At 49.4% G+C, this 16,668-nt stretch overlaps 1 protein-coding gene across 2 annotated transcripts in view; it reads right to left on the bottom strand.

The window, feature by feature from the left end:
• Positions 1-79: 79 nt before the first annotated feature.
• Positions 80-16,668, bottom strand: part of GNAO1 (G protein subunit alpha o1) — a 154,819-nt gene continuing 138,230 nt past the window's right edge. The window contains exons 7-8 of one of the 2 annotated variants that reach the window (XM_052796096.1): positions 4,152-4,305; positions 80-2,184 (exon numbers count right to left, since the gene is read on the bottom strand). In XM_052796096.1, the coding sequence (XP_052652056.1) occupies positions 1,997-2,184; positions 4,152-4,305 (342 nt within the window). In that variant the 3' untranslated portion in view covers positions 80-1,996. Of the gene's footprint in view, positions 2,185-4,151; positions 4,306-7,406; positions 14,312-16,668 lie in introns of those variants that run through there. The other variant, XM_052796097.1, reaches the window with a different exon arrangement.

Raw genomic sequence — 16,668 nt, 5'->3', positions numbered from 1 at the left:
TCTTCCTCCCTTAGGAAGGAGGCAGGCAGGCGCAGGGGGGAAAGAAGCAGGCAGAGGCGCGGGAGGGGAGAGCCCGGGGTACAGACAAACATTCTCTTTATTGAGCTACACATGAATTTTTCCATTAGTCAGAGAAAGAGATTGGCAGTGTGTAATATATCACAGAAACCTCACTGATTGGTAATAGAAAGGCTTAGAAAGACCTGGCGCTTTATATATATATATATATAATATTTTTTTTTTTTTTGTAGCTTCCTCTTTATTTATTCATTTTCTTCTAAACAGGTGTGACTGCTTTTCTTCAGCAAAGGTAACTCGTAAAAGTGAAACCGTGAAGACGTCTGGTTACTAATCAAAGTAGAAATGATGAAGGATTGGTCATGAAAACGGTGGCTTCAATGTAAACACTACATTCGATTTTTGGGTTTTTTTTGTTTTTTTTTTAAATTATTTTTTGTGGTTTTGTGTGTGTTTTTAAAATTTTTAAATTATTGTCATTCTTGCTTTTTTTTAATGTTTGTTTTTTAAGTTTTTTTTCTTTTTTTTCCTTTTTTTTTTTCAGCACAAACATCCCCACATGAGAGAGAAAAAACACCACTCACTAAAAGGGAGAGAGGACTGGGGCAGGAGGGGGGCAAGAAAAAAGCAGCACAAAAAAGCATTCACTGGAAAGAGTTAAAAATGAATAAAAACCAAACAAAAAAGCCAACAAAAAAAATACCCTAAACAAAACAAAAAAAGAAGATAAAATAAAATATATGTATGTATAACCCTCCCCGATGCCCCCCAATTGGCCCCGCAGGAGGGGGCCAGGGGAGGAAGCCTGTCCAGGGTGGCCGAGCTGTGCTTTTGGATACGAACCTGGAGAGTGAGCGGTGACTCAGAGCAGGGAGTTGTTAAACCAGAAGGGAGAGAAAATGGGGGAAAAAAACCCACCGGCTCCCAGCTAGTGAGGGCTTTGGCCTAAAGCAGGGTGGCAATTCAACAAAATCTAACCCCAAAACCCCCAAACCCCAGAGAGGGAGTGGCGGGCGGATGCTCCCACCGCAGCCTTCCTTCCAAAACAGCCACGATGGGACATGGGAAAAGATCTTCCTGTTGCTACTGCGGTTGTTGTTTCCCTTTTTGGCTACGATCTATGGCCAGGGGGGAGTTTTAAATTTTTTCCCCTCCGTTTTTTTTTTTTAAAAATGTATCTTCTAGTTTCTCGAGGCAGCAGCTCGCCCGGGCTGGGGGCAGTGGCGGGGGCGGGGTCAGGCGGGGCAGCCCAGCCTTCCCCATGCTGCAAATAATAATAATTAATAATAATAATAACAACAACAATAATTTTAAAAAACCCAACCCACTGTAATTAATTATTATAATAATAATTAAAAAATAAAACCCCATGGTTAAATAACTCATGGGAGGAGAAGCCTCCCCCCTGCTCAAGAGCACCAGCATGGCCACGGCAGGGGCACGGGCAGGATCCAGCCCCGCTTTCGCCGTGGGGCGACCCTGGGACATGCCCCTTTGCCCCCCCTCCCCCCCAGCCAGGTACCAGTGCCCTGCAGGGGGGATGCCCCCGGGAGCTGCTGGGGTGGTGGGGCCGGGCAGAGCCCTCCCAGCCCCCAGGGTTCCCCCCCAGGCTGTGACACCGGGGGACGGTGCGAGGGAGGGCTGGAGACTGCCAGGGGAATGGGGTCTGCCCACAGCTCCTTCAGACAAACTCAAAAGGTGGGTGTGGATTTTTTTTTTATATATATATATACGTATATATATAATTTTTCCTTATGCCTTTTTATTTACCAACTTGCATGATTATGATTACGATTTTTTTTCTCTCATTCGATCTGTTTTTTTGTTTGTTTTGTTTCACCTTTTTTTTTTTTTTCCCGCGCGCGCGTGTGTCTGTGTGTGTCTGTGTGTGGTTGCGTTGGTTTTTTTTTATTTTTTTGTTTCTTTTCTCTCCTGGCGCCGGGACCGCCACCAAAGAAGTTGCTTTGCGCCGCAGGGGTCAGTACAAGCCGCAGCCCCGCAGGTTGTTGGCAATGATGATGTCGGTGACAGCGTCAAATACCACCTGGATGTTGTTCGTGTCTGTGGCGCACGTCATGTGGCAGTAAATCTCCTTGTTGGGGGAGCGGTTTTTGCTTTCGAATTGTGCTTGGATGTAGGCGGCTGCATCCTCATAGGTGTTGGGACCTGCGGGCAGAGGCGGGGGGGGACAGAGCGGGGGGTGTCAGGGCCACGGGCAACCACCCTCCCACCACGCAGCCGGCCCCTCACTGCTTGCAAAGTGCTTTATTTCTAAAAAAACCCAGGTAAAACCTATTTATTTTCCACTTTTTCCCCCCAATTCACCCCTCAGCAGGGTCCATTCGACCCTTTCCCCCCTCCCACCTCTCTCCTTTCCTCCCCCACCTACCCTTTTGCACCCCATTCCCCCTTTCTTTTCCCCCAAATCGCAGAGCACCTGGGCTCTGTAGGAGCCTCCTCCCTCCCCAGGTGTTGGTGCTTTGGCCTCCCCACCCACTCCCCTTTTTGCTTCCCCCCAGGAAAGAGCAGCAGCCCCCAGCTGCACCCAGCCAAGCCATGCTTGAGGGATGCTCCTCCTGGCATCGCTGCTGCTCTGGCATCACTGGTGAGTCCCTGTGGTGCATCCCACAGTGCCCATCCAAGGGAACTGGGGCAGGAGGGGGGAAGAAAGGCTGGGGGGCCTGGTGGCCCCCTGGCCAGCAGGCAGGGGGAGGGGTGGTGGCCACTCCAACATCACCCATGGGTGCTGGCTGTGCCCCCTTAGCAGGGATGAGCCCTTGTGCATGCAAGTGGGGTGATGCCTGGGCTATGGGGGAGGTCTCACCCTGAGCTCTGGGATGGGGGGGGGGGGGGGCAGGACCTGCTTGGGGTTGCGCCGTCATTGCCTGTTTGCTCTGCTGACCAGGGAGGTTTGCTTTTGTAAGGCTGGCTGGAGAGGGGCCAGATGTTTGAGCCAAAAAATGTGCATTATTGCATTAAGCTGCTTACAGCAGCGAGAGTGGCTGTGCCTGGCCCCTCACAGGAAGCCACAAAGCCTGAATTATGCCCCTGAAATCGCCTTTGGAAGAGCTGCTATTATCTGGAGATTTATTTTCCTTTTCCAGCTTGCCAGTTCCCCTCCTTCCTGATGCAGCGGGTGGCCGAAGGAGAGGGGAGGTGGCCCGGTGCCACTGGGCTGTCCCCCTCCCTGGGATAGCCGGGATGTGCCGTAACAGCTCCACGTGGGACAGTTTGGGATGTCCCACCAGGCAGCTGGGAAAAAATTACTGCTGCTTTTGTGATGGAGAAGCCTAAAAACCTCCAGCGGAAATGCTAGCGCACTTATGCTGTAGGCGAATGGGTGCTGTCTTGCTGGGGGACTCCCTTGTCCCCAGGGTCCAGCGTCCAGGGTGGGTGTGCTCTGGGCGAATAGTTCGGAGACATTCAAGTATTTGTAGGGGATGCTGGAGCTTCTGAATCTGAATGGATTATTTTCTTCCCCTTAGAAAATTCAGAAGGGATATCTATTCTTACCCGATTTTCTTAGTTTTTGTTCTATTCCACAAGCCATGTTGGTTTCACTTAAAAATGTATCATTCTCTTGTGGTTTCACAGATTCTGCTGTAAAGGGGCTCTTTCCTTCCCCAACTGTACCTTGTGCAAAGGCCCTTCTGGGAGGGCACAAATGGGAGATACAGCTTGGAGGACCACACATCTCTGCTCCTGTAGCAGGAGCTTCTCAGGAACCATCAGCAAACAGGATGGCTCAAGTAGCAGGCAGTCGGCTTTCACCAAGGCTTCTCCTTTCCACAGCTCCCTGTAGCCAGACTCATTAAAACTCACCTCTGTTTGTTTCAACTCATCTTTTGACCATCTTGACCATCATCTCTTTGTCCCATTAGCTGGTCGTGCACCTTTGCCACAAGAATTGACGGCACACAGGACAACTCCAGGGTGCTGGAGCTGTGCTATGGCTCTCAAAGGTGGGCAGTGCTTTTGCTGCGGGCCCTCCCCCCCCCCATCCCTGACCCAAAGGCACCCTGTCTCCTCTGTCTCCACCCTGCCCACCTCTGGGGCGAGACGCAGCCCCCCAGCCCTGACGGCATAGTGGTGGGCGTCACACCGGGCTGCGCCACATCAGCCCTGGCACATACCTGTGTATTCAGGGAAGCAGATGGTCAGAGGTGATTTCTTGATCTTCTCAGCAAATAGGTCTTTCTTGTTGAGGAAGAGAATGATGGAGGTATCGATGAAGAATTTGTTGTTACAGATGGAGTCGAAGAGCATGAGAGATTCATGCATGCGGTTCTGCAACGGGGACCATGGAGGGAGGAGAGGGGAGAGAGAAAGGCAAAGAGAAAGAGAGAGTTAGAGGAGAGGAGAACATTTTTCTGAATTGAAATGTTTAGAAAGAAAGAAAAAAAAAATCTCGAAAATTAGACAGTGGTAAATGTGAGATGGTTACAAAGGTGGAGGAAACAGGGTGTTGCTCTCCTCCCAGGCTGGAGGATGCAGCTGATCCTTCAGTGCATCCCTGCAGAGCCTCTCTGCCGGCTGCTCTAGCAGGGCTGACACCTGATGCTTCAAGGAAGAGCACCCCCCCCCCCCCCCCCCCCATTTTCTCATCACCTGCATAAACTGAGGAATTGGGAAAGGGTGCTGCAGCTTTCTGGTCTTGCCTGCATCTCTTCAGGGACTGGGCACCCCTGAAGCATCACTTGCAGAGCCTAAATAAAGGATGGACAGACAGCACCAGCCAGCAGCTGGGATGCACTAGGCGTGGGGACTGGGATGAAGGCAGTTTTGGCCATCTCAGGGCAGTCCTATGGATCTGACTGGAAGGTGGCACTGAGCGGTGCTGTTGCAGCAAGACCAGTGCTGAGGGATCGCCCAGAGGCTGGGGCAGGTCCTGTCCCAGCTGGGCCCTTTCGCCCCTGGAAAAGTCTTCAGCCCATCTTTGAAAATGCCACGGTGGTGGCCGGGTTGCTGCTAAGAAATCCCAGCACTGCTGCATGGAGGGAAGCAATGCAGGTGTCTCTGCCAGCCCACCTCGCAGCTCTCCTGAGCATTCCCGGCTTGCGGGCTGCTCCAGAGAGACTTTAAGCACAGAAGAGTTTTAGTAGGAGCATAAATAGAGGCAAATCTCTAACAGCTGTAATTTTTTAAAAATTAATTGTCCATTCATGTGGACAAAAGCCTTATAAAGCCATTTTCCCCCATACTACCAAAGTTGTTACCAGAAAGGAGTGGAGAGTGGACAGAGGGACAGGAGAAGGAGGAGGAGGTGAGGTTGTCTTGAGCAGAATCAAGTTGTCGCAGGGCACCATCAAGTAGAGCATTTTCACGCTTCACTCAAGTGGCCGTAGGGTGTCCGTGTGGGCAGGCACATGCACTCGCTGTTAGCGTGAGGGTGCCGCTGGACAGGCCAGATATGGCTCTCTGGGAGCTCTCAAAAATTTTCTCCATCATTAACTTGCTCTTAGAATAAATGAAGCCATTCCCTGCTGCTCCACTGACAACTTTGGGAGATGTTTTAGGCAGTCTGTCTGCCTTTTCCATTGCACATACCTACCTGGTTTACTCCCTGAACTTGCAAAGCTTCTGGTGCAAAACCAGGGCTTAGTGAAGTCCAAAGCTGTTGGTCCCCCCATGCCCCTCTTACAACCCCCTCTTGGGGCTCAGCCCCCTGGGTCCTGGCTCAGCTGCCTGCTGCTTGCACAGGGACACCCAGCTATGTAGAAAAGCCTTGTGTGAAGCTCAGAGCAGCCAAGAAGTGCTCTGGGGCAGCAAGGGTGCTCGGCAGCTGGTGGGAAACCCTCCTGCAGCAAACATCCCACCAGAGCCACCTTTTTTTTTGGAGGTGCACCAAGGGCGGGGCTTTGGATTTACCAAAGATTTGCAAGAACACGTGTGTTTCCTAACGAAATGATGACCCAATTACACATTTTGGAGTTTTCCATGAATGTTTTATTAGTGAGTCATTTTATTAGCTACACTTCAACTGTAGCTTTTGCATGCAAAATTTAGCAGATGTCTGATTTAATCTTGAAAGGCTTTGAGATTACACTGTCGGTTCCTTGAAAAAGAGTAGCTAGGGATGCCAAGCAGTCGCTTTCCAAAGATTTGGGACCTCATTTGATCCTTATCTTTTTTAAAGCAACCCAAATCAAACCAGCCTTATTCATGGGGGAAACAGAAACTGCCGCAAAAGGACGTGGCTCTTCTTGACTTGAGGCTGTTGCAAAATTGCTGGGTCTTGAGATTTTAATGGAAAGTGTCCGGGTGGACTTTTTCCTTCTTCATCCCTTGTGTTGTCCCATATATGTATTATATTTAAATAAAGGAGTGATGGTGTTGGTGGAGGAGCAGCTGAAATAAAGCACGTGCCCAGGAAAATGAAAATCCTCAGTGCAGGGAAAATAACCCTGGTGACTTCTGGGCCCTGGACACCTGTGCAGAAGATCCAGGCAGGATGGCATCCTGGAGGAAATTTTTAAAAATCCTCAATAAAAAAAAATGAAGAAAAATCCTTTCCCTTGGAGCCATTAGTTTTACTCAGAACTAGCCCGTAATTCTGTCTGACCTGCAGGATGGGGTGTATGAGGATACGTGTCTGAGGATGGGTCCAGCTGAAGTTATATCACTGGGAATTGGTGAAGTCAGTAGGAATAATGGTTAATTTTCCTTTGCTGAGGTTTATGGAAAATTTTCTCTTGCTTTCTTCAAGTTCTTTGCTTCTATTTCATGCCCCAAATAATGGAAGGTCTTTGGTTTAAACATAAAAGAACAAACTGGCCCAAGTGTTATTTTAAAGGGAGGGAGCAGTGCTCCAAGTACGGTGTTACTGCGAGGAGGAAAAAGCACCATTTACTGAATCGAACCAGAAACGGCTCTTTTGCCTCTATGCTCGCAGGGCTTGCACGAAGAGACAGCAGAAAAGAAAAGCAAAGTTTGCTACTTGTAATAGATTTGGAACCAGTGCCGCTGTCTGCGCTGAGCATTGCCACTGATGGGTGCCGAAAGGGTGGCTGGACACAGACAGACAGTTGCCAGCACAGGGTCTGGCAGTGCCGGAGAAGAAGCATGGATGGTCTGATGTAGATACATGGGGGCAAGGGACTTCAGGAGGGGAAGAGTAATTTCAAGAAGACAAGGAACAAACAGAAACCATGGTAAAGTCGTCGTACTTAAAAACAAAGGAAAAAAGATTCCCACCAAATACTCACATAAAATTAAGTACCTTTTGGTTATATCCTTTTCAAATTCCTTATTTGCAGGTGAATGTGACTGTGGCAGATGACCGACACCATAGGTGTGTGTTGTACACGTGTACATCAAGCAGACACAGAGTAAATAACGGGCTTGAGAAGCTGGATGTGCTCAAGGGAGACACAATAAAAACCCTCTCGCACTAGAAAAGAGCTGGCACTTTATTAACATTTTGTAACTAATAAATACATTACCGACAGCCAATAAATTATTACAATAACTAATGTTCTATTAAACCAATGGACAGTCACTCTTCATACAAAATTACAGTTAATACAGTTTGGGCCATCAAACATGCAGGAGAAATGATTCAGCGGGAAACCAGCAAAAGGAAAATCATGGCAGCCTCCGGTGATCCTTCGGGAAGAAATGTGGTGGGGACCAGGCAGCCCAGAGGCAGGGTGATGGTCACCGGTCCCTTGTCGAGCCGAAGGGGGGAAAGGGAGGTAGGGGGAATAGGGCTGAGGATGTTAAATTAGGGACTGGGCTATTTAACGGGGCAATGGCTGGTCTTTAAACAACCCTATTTGCTTGCCCAGTGCCACTGGGTTGCTCCAGCACTGGAAAAGCTGGTGAGACTCAGGCAATGCTGAAAATCATGTTGTTACCTGCTGTGATCTCCTCTCCCCACCTGGAGCAGGGGGTTTAGACCCAGAGCCACCTGCCTGTGCTACGGAACAGTCAGGATTTGGTCTTGACATTAATTTCCAAGACACTGGGTGTGAGAGGGGCCAGGGCAGAGAGCGTCGCGCTGGCTCCCAGCCCTCCGCCTCCTCCCCGGGTCTCTCCTCGCCATGTCTGCTGCACCTGGTGCCTGTGGAGATCTGATCTGCTCTCTCTGGGAGATGGAGATGGTTTTGCCCTGTCTCCAGTTCAGCTTCCTCCTGTCTCCCTCTGCTTGCAGGATGCCAGCTGGGAGGCTTTGGTCCTCCTCCTCTTACTAACGCATCAGTGTTTAAGGGTCATACTTGCATGTGTTTGCTAGCTAGCCTTTGCAGCACAAATAAATATCTCACAGGCTGCTGGGTCAGACGTGAGCGGTCCTGTGAGAAGTCCCTTTCCATAGCCACGTTCTCTGCATAACATCTTACATAGGTCACATACCTATATCTGTCAGCATCAATTATCTCGTGTCATCGCAGGAGCTCAGAAATAATGTACATGCAAGTCTTGGGGCGCTTTGGGAGAATGTTTCTGTCTGCTCTTTCCTCCAGGGAGGTAGAGGCAGGACCATGGTCCACTCTTTTGTGCCACCCAGACCACGTCTCTGCTTTCTCGTGTGCGCATTGGGGATGCAAGTGTGTGATGGGTTTGGGCGGTTCGGGATGATGCTCAGCAGCACTATCTCTACTGACCTTGATGCTTCTGGCATCAGATTGTTAACGAGTGGTTTTGTCTCCTTGGAAATGGTTGTGGAGTTTTTGGTCGTAAGCCTGAAGACAAACCTGGCCCATGACAAAGACACAAACACACTAGTACTAAGCTTCTCTAATCAACTTGACAAATGGTCAGCCTTGTTCCCAGGAACTCAACAACTCTCCCTGGCTCCAGGAGATTTTTTGGCCACAAAATACTCGGACACATCACACAGGCTAACAGTGCAGGTTTGGTCCCTTTTACAGCATCAACTGCAAAATGCCCCGGGGTGATGTCTGCCACCCACAGCTGAACCCCACGCCTTGTCGAGCTGCCCAATGCTCTACGCGGCAGTGACGGGGCACACGGGGATGTTTTGGCAAAAGGACACCTTGTATGTCCTGTCCTGACCTCTTGGAGATTGCATTCCTGGCCTGAGAACAATGTCTTGCGGGCAAGCACTGGGCTCATGCCACAATAGATTAAAACCACCAGACACACTTTAATGTACATTACAGTATAGACCACTCTCATTAATACTTTTAGTGTCCCGTAAAACAAAATCACATCTACTGAGGAGGCACGGCAGCCTCCTCCTGAGGATGCTCTCCCCTCCATGGAGGGACAGGCTGGCTGGCAATCCAGGAAAGTTGGCTGAAGGCAAGAAGCTAATTCTCATACAAAACTCCTGAGAGAGGTTTAGTTGGAAGAATTTCTGGGACGGCAGTGGTGGGAAGCCGACTGACCCCTCGCTAGACCTGGCTGGGGCCCCGTGGGAGAGCAGGGGCAGTAGGGACAGGCTGGTGCTAGCAGACGGAGGGGCCAGATGGCCTCGCCAAGTGGTCCCGCTGCCCTGCTGCTCGGCTGGGCTCCTCTGGCCATATGTAAAAAAAGAGAGTGTGAACTCTATTTGCTGAAGAAGAAACTGGCCTTTGGAGTATGTGGCTGTATTTTAACGTGTGCTTTCCCAGTACGTGTTTATTGCTAGTTCTCCTAACAAGCCCAGCTACTGCATCCTCCCAAGGAGCACGGTGCTCTGCAGCTTAACCTTGCAGCCTCAGCTACAGGCTCATTTCAAGGCTTTCCTTCTACAGGCTTCTCTCTTTCACTGAAATTGTTGTTTAAATAAAAGAGCTATTTGCATTTTTTTTGTCTCATGGCTCCACACACCGGACGCTCTCATTGCTGATGGAGCAAGCCGGGGGCTTCCTTCTTTCTTTTTGCTGCTGTCTGAAGCTCATTGCGAGTTGCTAACGCTGCTTTCAACACGACACCCCTCAGATGCTGCTGCTGGACAAGTGACCTGAGCCATTAAAAACCTCCTGCATCCCAAAAAGGGCATCTTTTGCAAATTCCCACATTAGCTTTGAAGGGCAGCAGGGTCTATGTGTAGCTGTTTCAATTCTGTGCTTTTAAAATATGTCCCCCACGCCCTGGTATGATTTCTGATGCAGCTGTACCAGTTGCAACATCCCTGCTACATGGAGGCTGCAAATTAAAACACAACTCAGGGCCTCTGAGGGTCTGGATTTGGAGCATTGCAATTGCAAAGCACAAGGGGCTATTAAGAAGAGGGCTTTTGAAAGCAGGCGATTTATTTCAAGGTCTTCTTTCTAGGCAATTGCTGCAAGGATTGCTGGTGTTTAGAAAAAGCACAGGGCAAAAGATTGCCTGCAGAAAGCACATCTGTCAGAAAAGGCTTGGGAGGATGCAGAAAGCCAGTGGTGAGTAATGCTTTGGCAGGCGTTCTGAAGACAAAAATCTGTACACGGCCATCAAGTGGGAGAAATAGTAGTGTTTAACACTGGAAGCATTTCATCTTCCAAATGCTGTTTCCAGCCTTTGTCTGAGAATCCTCATGACACTCATGTGAGGGAGGGAATGTCAGCAGCAGCAGCTGAAATGAAGTTTTAGACATACGACATGCCAAAGAAAATGAAAGAAAAGGCTCTGTGTGTCAATATTTCCTCCTCTTTTTCTCCCTTTTCTCCCCATGGACCACCAGCCGTTGGTTATCACCAACGTGCCGGGGAACCAGCTGGATGGAGCTGCGGATGGTCTGGGGCAGGAGGGGGTTTAGACTTCTCAGCCGGCACGGCTGGGCACAGGCTGCCTGAACCTGGCCCGGAGTGTGGCACAAGCGCACCAAGCCGGCACTGGTGACTTGGCTGCATTTGGCAGAGTTGGGGGTTGAGTTAATTTAAATTGTCTTTACCAAAATAGTCCTGTGTGCTTTATGCTGGGAACTCCAGAAGCCTTGGCTTGGTGCTGCCTTCACTGGGAATGGCTTCTGTTACTTATTTGCTTGGATAAAATGTCACCCACAGCAAGGGGTGGGAACAGAAAATCTCCAAAATTAGTGCTGCTGCTGAAACTCTTCTGACAGAGCTTAATATAAGACTTGCCTCACTGCCGGTGCAAGCCCTCAGCGCACCACAGCACACAGGTCTGGCGCTGCACTCTGGGTCTACCAGTTACCTATACTTTACATACCAAATGTAACTAACATTCAGCTTTTCAGCCCTCATTTTGACACTTAATGCACATTTGGATGCTAGGTGTTACTGGTGGGACTTGGCCACCCGCATGGGACAAGCTCCAGGAGCATCCTGATCCCTCTGCATCGCTCCAGCTAATTCCCTGCACCTCCTGTGGCAGAAGCACCGTCCCATTGCCATCGGCTGGTCCCTTCCAAGGAACCAGAGAACTGAGCAGGTGCTTCCCATTGGGAATCCTCTCTTTGGAAAACCTTCCCATTGACTCTGAAAACCCTAAGCTAAACCAAATACAACAACATGCGAAGGCCTTGTGTTCAGTGTTCCTTTGGTTTAGGGTTGTACAGCAGAGTGTGCCAGCATTACATGGAGATGGGAGAGGGGCTGGGACCTAGGAAAACAAGACGTGTGGGTGGGATGTGGTGTGAGGAGCAGAGAGGGGCTCCTGGCCTTGCTGGCCAGCCAGCAATCTGTGGGAGCTGATGCCACTGGAGGTATTTTAAGGCTGAGATGGTGAAGAGAAAGGTGGGTACTCACTTGTGCCAGAGCAGGGGAGGCACAGACCTGGTGTTATTGCTGTTAGTGTCCAGTAGAGCCGCAGTGGGTCCTCACTGTGCAATACCAAATACAGTTTTATCATTTAACGCTATTTAGGGGGTTACTGACACAGCTGCCAACCATGCTGGGCTGTGAGCTGGTTAGATGCGTGAGAGCCATCTTGTTTTCCTCTGCAGGCCTCCCCTGTTTGCCCTGGGGTGCTCCCCCTCACATCCCTGGCTGGGGTTTTGTCACGGACATCCCACGAGCACTGTCCCAGCAGAGCACAACCTCTGATGGGGACTCTCCTCCAGCTCCCAGGTGCCCTTCTCTTCCCATCCTCCCTGCTGCCTCAACCTGCCTCATCTCCCTTCTGCAACTTCTCTCCCAAACCTCTTCCGCCGGTCCTCTCCATCCCGTGCCACTGTACCTGCTCCTTTCCCTGCCTTCCACACACCGATGCTCACCTGGCCCCTTTCCTTTGGTCTGTGCTGCTTCAGACTGCTCTCACACCATCTCTCCTACATGGGCACAGTGAGAGAAGAGATATTGTCCCTCTCAGGCATGGCACTGGAGAAAACTCAGACCTCCTGAGACCTGAAAGACACCCCTGGCCTGGGCTCCCAAGAGAGGACAGTTGAACTTGTGGCTGGCCTGGAAAGACTCAATGTTATCCAGGATCGTGGACTTTTAAGAGAGGCAGAGAAGAGGCAGAGAACAGCGTTGCCTACCTGCCACCAGGTACCATGCCGAGTGGGACCTCGGAGGTGGCCATCTCACCCAGACACCAAACAAGCTTTCAGGGTGGACTTCCAAGGGTCCCTCCACGCTCCCAGAGGTGACACCCCACCTCTCACACTCCCCTCTGCCTTCACCCCAATGGCACCCAGAGCTCTTGGTGATGGCAGATGGATGGCCACACATACCCCAGCCCAGCCGCGTTTGTTCTCCCCTCTGTGCCCCCACATTTTGCTGTGCTGGGCATTACTCTTGCCCTTTCCACACCTTTTCTCCTGCCCTTCCTTCCCTCTCTTCCTTGCGCTTTTCCTTCCTCCTCCATCACTTGGCTCAAATCAGCTCCCTGAGCCTTCCCTCACCACTACCTAGCCAGTACAAACCATCCCTCTTGCTGTAGATACTGGTAAAGAGATGACCTGACTGGAATCCAAACCTGGAGCTGTCTCTCTTGGACGCCCAGGCAGGAGATGACACAGGCAAGCTACCTGCTTCTGCTCGGCCAAGGAGGCTCAGAGTGCAAGGCTGGGCTTCTCAAGCGTATTTAGATGCCCGAGGTGCGATAAAGAGCCACAAGGCTCCTGCACACATTGCTGTCACCCAAGCATGGTGAGGTTTCCCAAAGCACCTCTCTGCATTTCAGTTACTTGAAGGTCAAACCCTGCCTACAAGAAGCCAGGGCTAAATATTTTTGGTGCACTCCAGCATTTCAGGGCCGAAGTTTAGAAAGAGATGCTGTGTGTTTGCGGGAGCATTGGTCGTGCTGAAATCCCTTAGGCTGGGAGGTGCTTTGGGAAAGGTCACTGGGTACCCAGGCTGGCACCCTTGCCAGGATGCTCCCGGGTGCAGGGTCCCCATCAGGACACCATCCCTGGGGCATCCTTGCTGCCTACGCTCCAGGGGTCCAAGCCCAGCTTCCACTGCCCTGCCTAGCTCAGCAGCTCTGTGGCATCCAGCGAAGTGCCTAAGAAATGGGTTACTGAAACCACTAGACAAATTTTAACATTAAGTTTGAAAAACTTGAGGTAAAACTGTTACCGGTAACGAATGCTTTTATACAAGGCTTAGTAGGTTTTGTTACTGTGTCCCTCTTACTCAGACACCAGCAGAACTCGATATGGCTGTTTTACTTGTTCAAATAGCTGTCTGGAAAAAAGGAGAATATACAAATCCAAGCTGCGGTGGCTGCGTTCAACACCGACCCCTCCAGCTTTGGGATAGGAACTGGAGCCGTAAGGTACCCTCAAAATGATCATGTTGTATCTAGCACTTCCCAAAGGAATAGTGTTTTAAAAAAAAGATAAGTAACCAGGAGAATTAAAAATATCCCTTAATTTCAAGGAGAAAAAAAAGAAGTTTCAGTTCCAAACTACACTGTTGCTGACCAGTATTTTAAGGCTTTGATTTTTTCTTTTTTTTTAAAACTGCAGTATTTTTGTCTTTTGGCAGTTGACATGCACTTTGTGGGAAATGCGTTAGCTCCCTCTACAGCACTGTGAATTGGAACGGAGAAGTAGAATGAGGCAACAAGGGAATGAACCAAAAATAAACCAAAATAAAATAAAACGGGGCTGGGGAAAGCAGAACTTGCTGCAGAGTTGTCTGGGACGGGAGGAGGGATTTACGTGTTTCTTCCTTATCATCTTCTGAGGAGGAAAAAAAAGAAAGAGGACCTGTCTGCGGGACCGGAGGATGCTCCCGGCAGGCGCGAGGAGAGGAGGGGAGGAGAGGGCTTTAGTAGAGTCCGCATCCCCGCAGGTTGTTGGCGATGATGACATCTGTGACGGCGTCGAAGACAAACTGGATGTTGTTGGTATCGGTGGCACAGGTGATGTGTGTGTAGATCTCCTTGTTGGGGGACTTGTTCTTGCTCTCGTACTGAGCCTGGATGTAAGCCACCGCCTCCGTGAAAGAGTTTGGGCCTATAAAAGAGCCGAGACGAAAGGAAAAAGAGCAGGTTAAAGCAATCCTATAACCCTAAATCCACAGGGTGCCCACAAGCGCCCCATTGTAGGGACATAGGGAACTTGTATGGGGCTGCTGCAAACGAGCCACCCCATCTCCGTCTCAGGGACAGGGACTATTACCAGGATTGCTGCAAGGGAGGAGATGTTCTCCAACTGTCAGCTCAGCTGTTTTTTTATTCTGGGTTGCTGTTTATAGTTGACAGAGATGAAATGGATGAAGGAACTGAGTGTTAAACAGGCTATGATGGGAAAACCAGAAGAAATTCCACATCATGGTAACAAAAAAGAGAAGAAACCTGCCAGGAATGCAGTAAGTGCTTGACCTGGTGAAAAGCTTAGCTTTTTTCCTCTTTTAGATTTTTTGATTAAATTTTCAGCTTTTGATGGAAAAGAAGTGCTAAAATGTCCATGAACTGAGGGCAGTATTGGTAACTGTGCCCTCCTTTCCCTGAATCACTAACAGAAAAGGACATGAAAAGATCCAGCCTGCGTTACAGGGCAAGGTGAGGTTTTCTCAAAAAAAAAAATACAGAGAAGTTAGTACATAATGCCCCTCTTTTTGAGTAATTAGGATCGCAGTACCCTCTGCTAGAGCTGTGGCTAAAATCACACCATGAGGCGTTTCCTGGTTTGATGTATAGAGATGTCTGTGCCAAACCTTATTAACCATCAGGTTTTGTGTTAAAAAAGCTTGAGAACAGTCATGCAAAAGAGCAGATCCTTTCTCACCTGGCCAGCCTTGACATTGCTCACACACACAGAGCTCCTCTCGGGCACTTGCTTAGCTCTGATAAACTCAGTTTCTCTGGCTGGCCTGGAGTACAGCCCAAGCCCTGGAAGGCTCCACAGTGGTAACACTGCTAATGCTCTTGGATCCCTCTCCCTCCGTGATGCCTTACTGATGGGAAATGTTGTCAGCTGCTAGAGAGAAGCTTACTTGGGCTTGAGATTTGCTGTGGTTGATGGCAGCTGATCTGGGAAATCACATGCACTTACACGTACGTGCATTGCTAGTTGAAGACACAAGCTCATGAAGACCATGACACTTGAGAATATGCTTGCAGTAAGAGAAGCAAAATGTTTTCTGGGAGCAGGTTCTTGCACAAAGACCTGTGTATAGAATTTGGGAACAGTTCCACATGCTGTGCACAACCAGGAGGGTATTTTATGAAAGGGAAGTTAGTTGTTCAAAGGCAGGAGGATTTAGATGCTGGATTCCTTCTGGGAGAGCAGGGAATCACTAACGCCAGCTTGGTTTAAAACACGCCCTGGATTCTGCTGCTGCTTTGCTAAGTATTGTGGATTAGTTAAAAGCATGAGTGAATTAAGGGGTTGGAAACAGTCAGTGCTTCAGCATACAGCAAGCAAATTTGTGGACGCAGTCTTCTAATAATTCTCTGTCAGCAGAACTAATGGACATGAGAAACTTCATTTTATTAAAAGCGTTTTGTAGAACCTACTTGTCATGTTGAAAGTCCACTTGTTTGATTTATAGGCTTTCATCAAATAATTCTTTTTAACTCCAGGGTAACTTTCTAATAATGCTGCTCTTTCACAAGGCCACGAGGGCTTCACCCTCTGAGCTGTGGTCAGCAAAGCAGGGGCGAGCAAGCTTAAGTGTGTGCTTGGGTCTAATGTCTGGGCTTAATGTTAGCATGAGCCAACTTCCAACTTTTAATGGTGCTGCTGAATGCCTAGGGGTGAGACATTCTTCACCTCTGATTGAGATCCCTGTTGGATCAGTGGAAGGACTTTCAGCCTTCAGACCTCCAGCCCTCTCCAATGGTACGAGAGAGACAAGAGGTCTGCGGAGGATCCCTGGCATTGTGATAACTCCCAGCTTCCAGAACAGCACCTCGAAGGAATTTAGAGCATCTTTGGGGTACTCTGAGATTTGGGGAGGACTGGTTTGGTTCACTTGGGGCTGAAGTGCTCCAGAAATAAGCTGTATTTGTTTTCCTCTGTGTAGTCAGCTGAGAGCTTAGCTACGTGTGTATGAGGGTCTGCTTCCCCCACTGAACTCCTTTCTTGGGTTGGGATAGCTTGGCAAGGAAGAGTTATATCTAAAATGACATTCCTTCTTGTTCCAGTCTCTCTGCCATTAGGGATATTATTTCAGAGTGGGGTTACTGGGAGACTTCAGTGAAGATCCACAAAACCAGGTCCACAAAATGCGATCAGGAATGAGTGAAAGGTGCAGGTTTGCTTCATGGAGAAAAGGAAGAGGGCATGGTAAAAATCTTCCGGTATATAGAGGTGCTGCTATAAAGAAGATGGTGATGAGCTGCTCTACAAGCCATTCAAAAGAGGGC

This window comes from Harpia harpyja, chromosome 9 (assembly GCF_026419915.1).
Source record: "Harpia harpyja isolate bHarHar1 chromosome 9, bHarHar1 primary haplotype, whole genome shotgun sequence".
Lineage (NCBI taxonomy): Eukaryota > Metazoa > Chordata > Aves > Accipitriformes > Accipitridae > Harpia > Harpia harpyja.
This window is presented reverse-complemented; position numbering and strand designations above follow the sequence as displayed.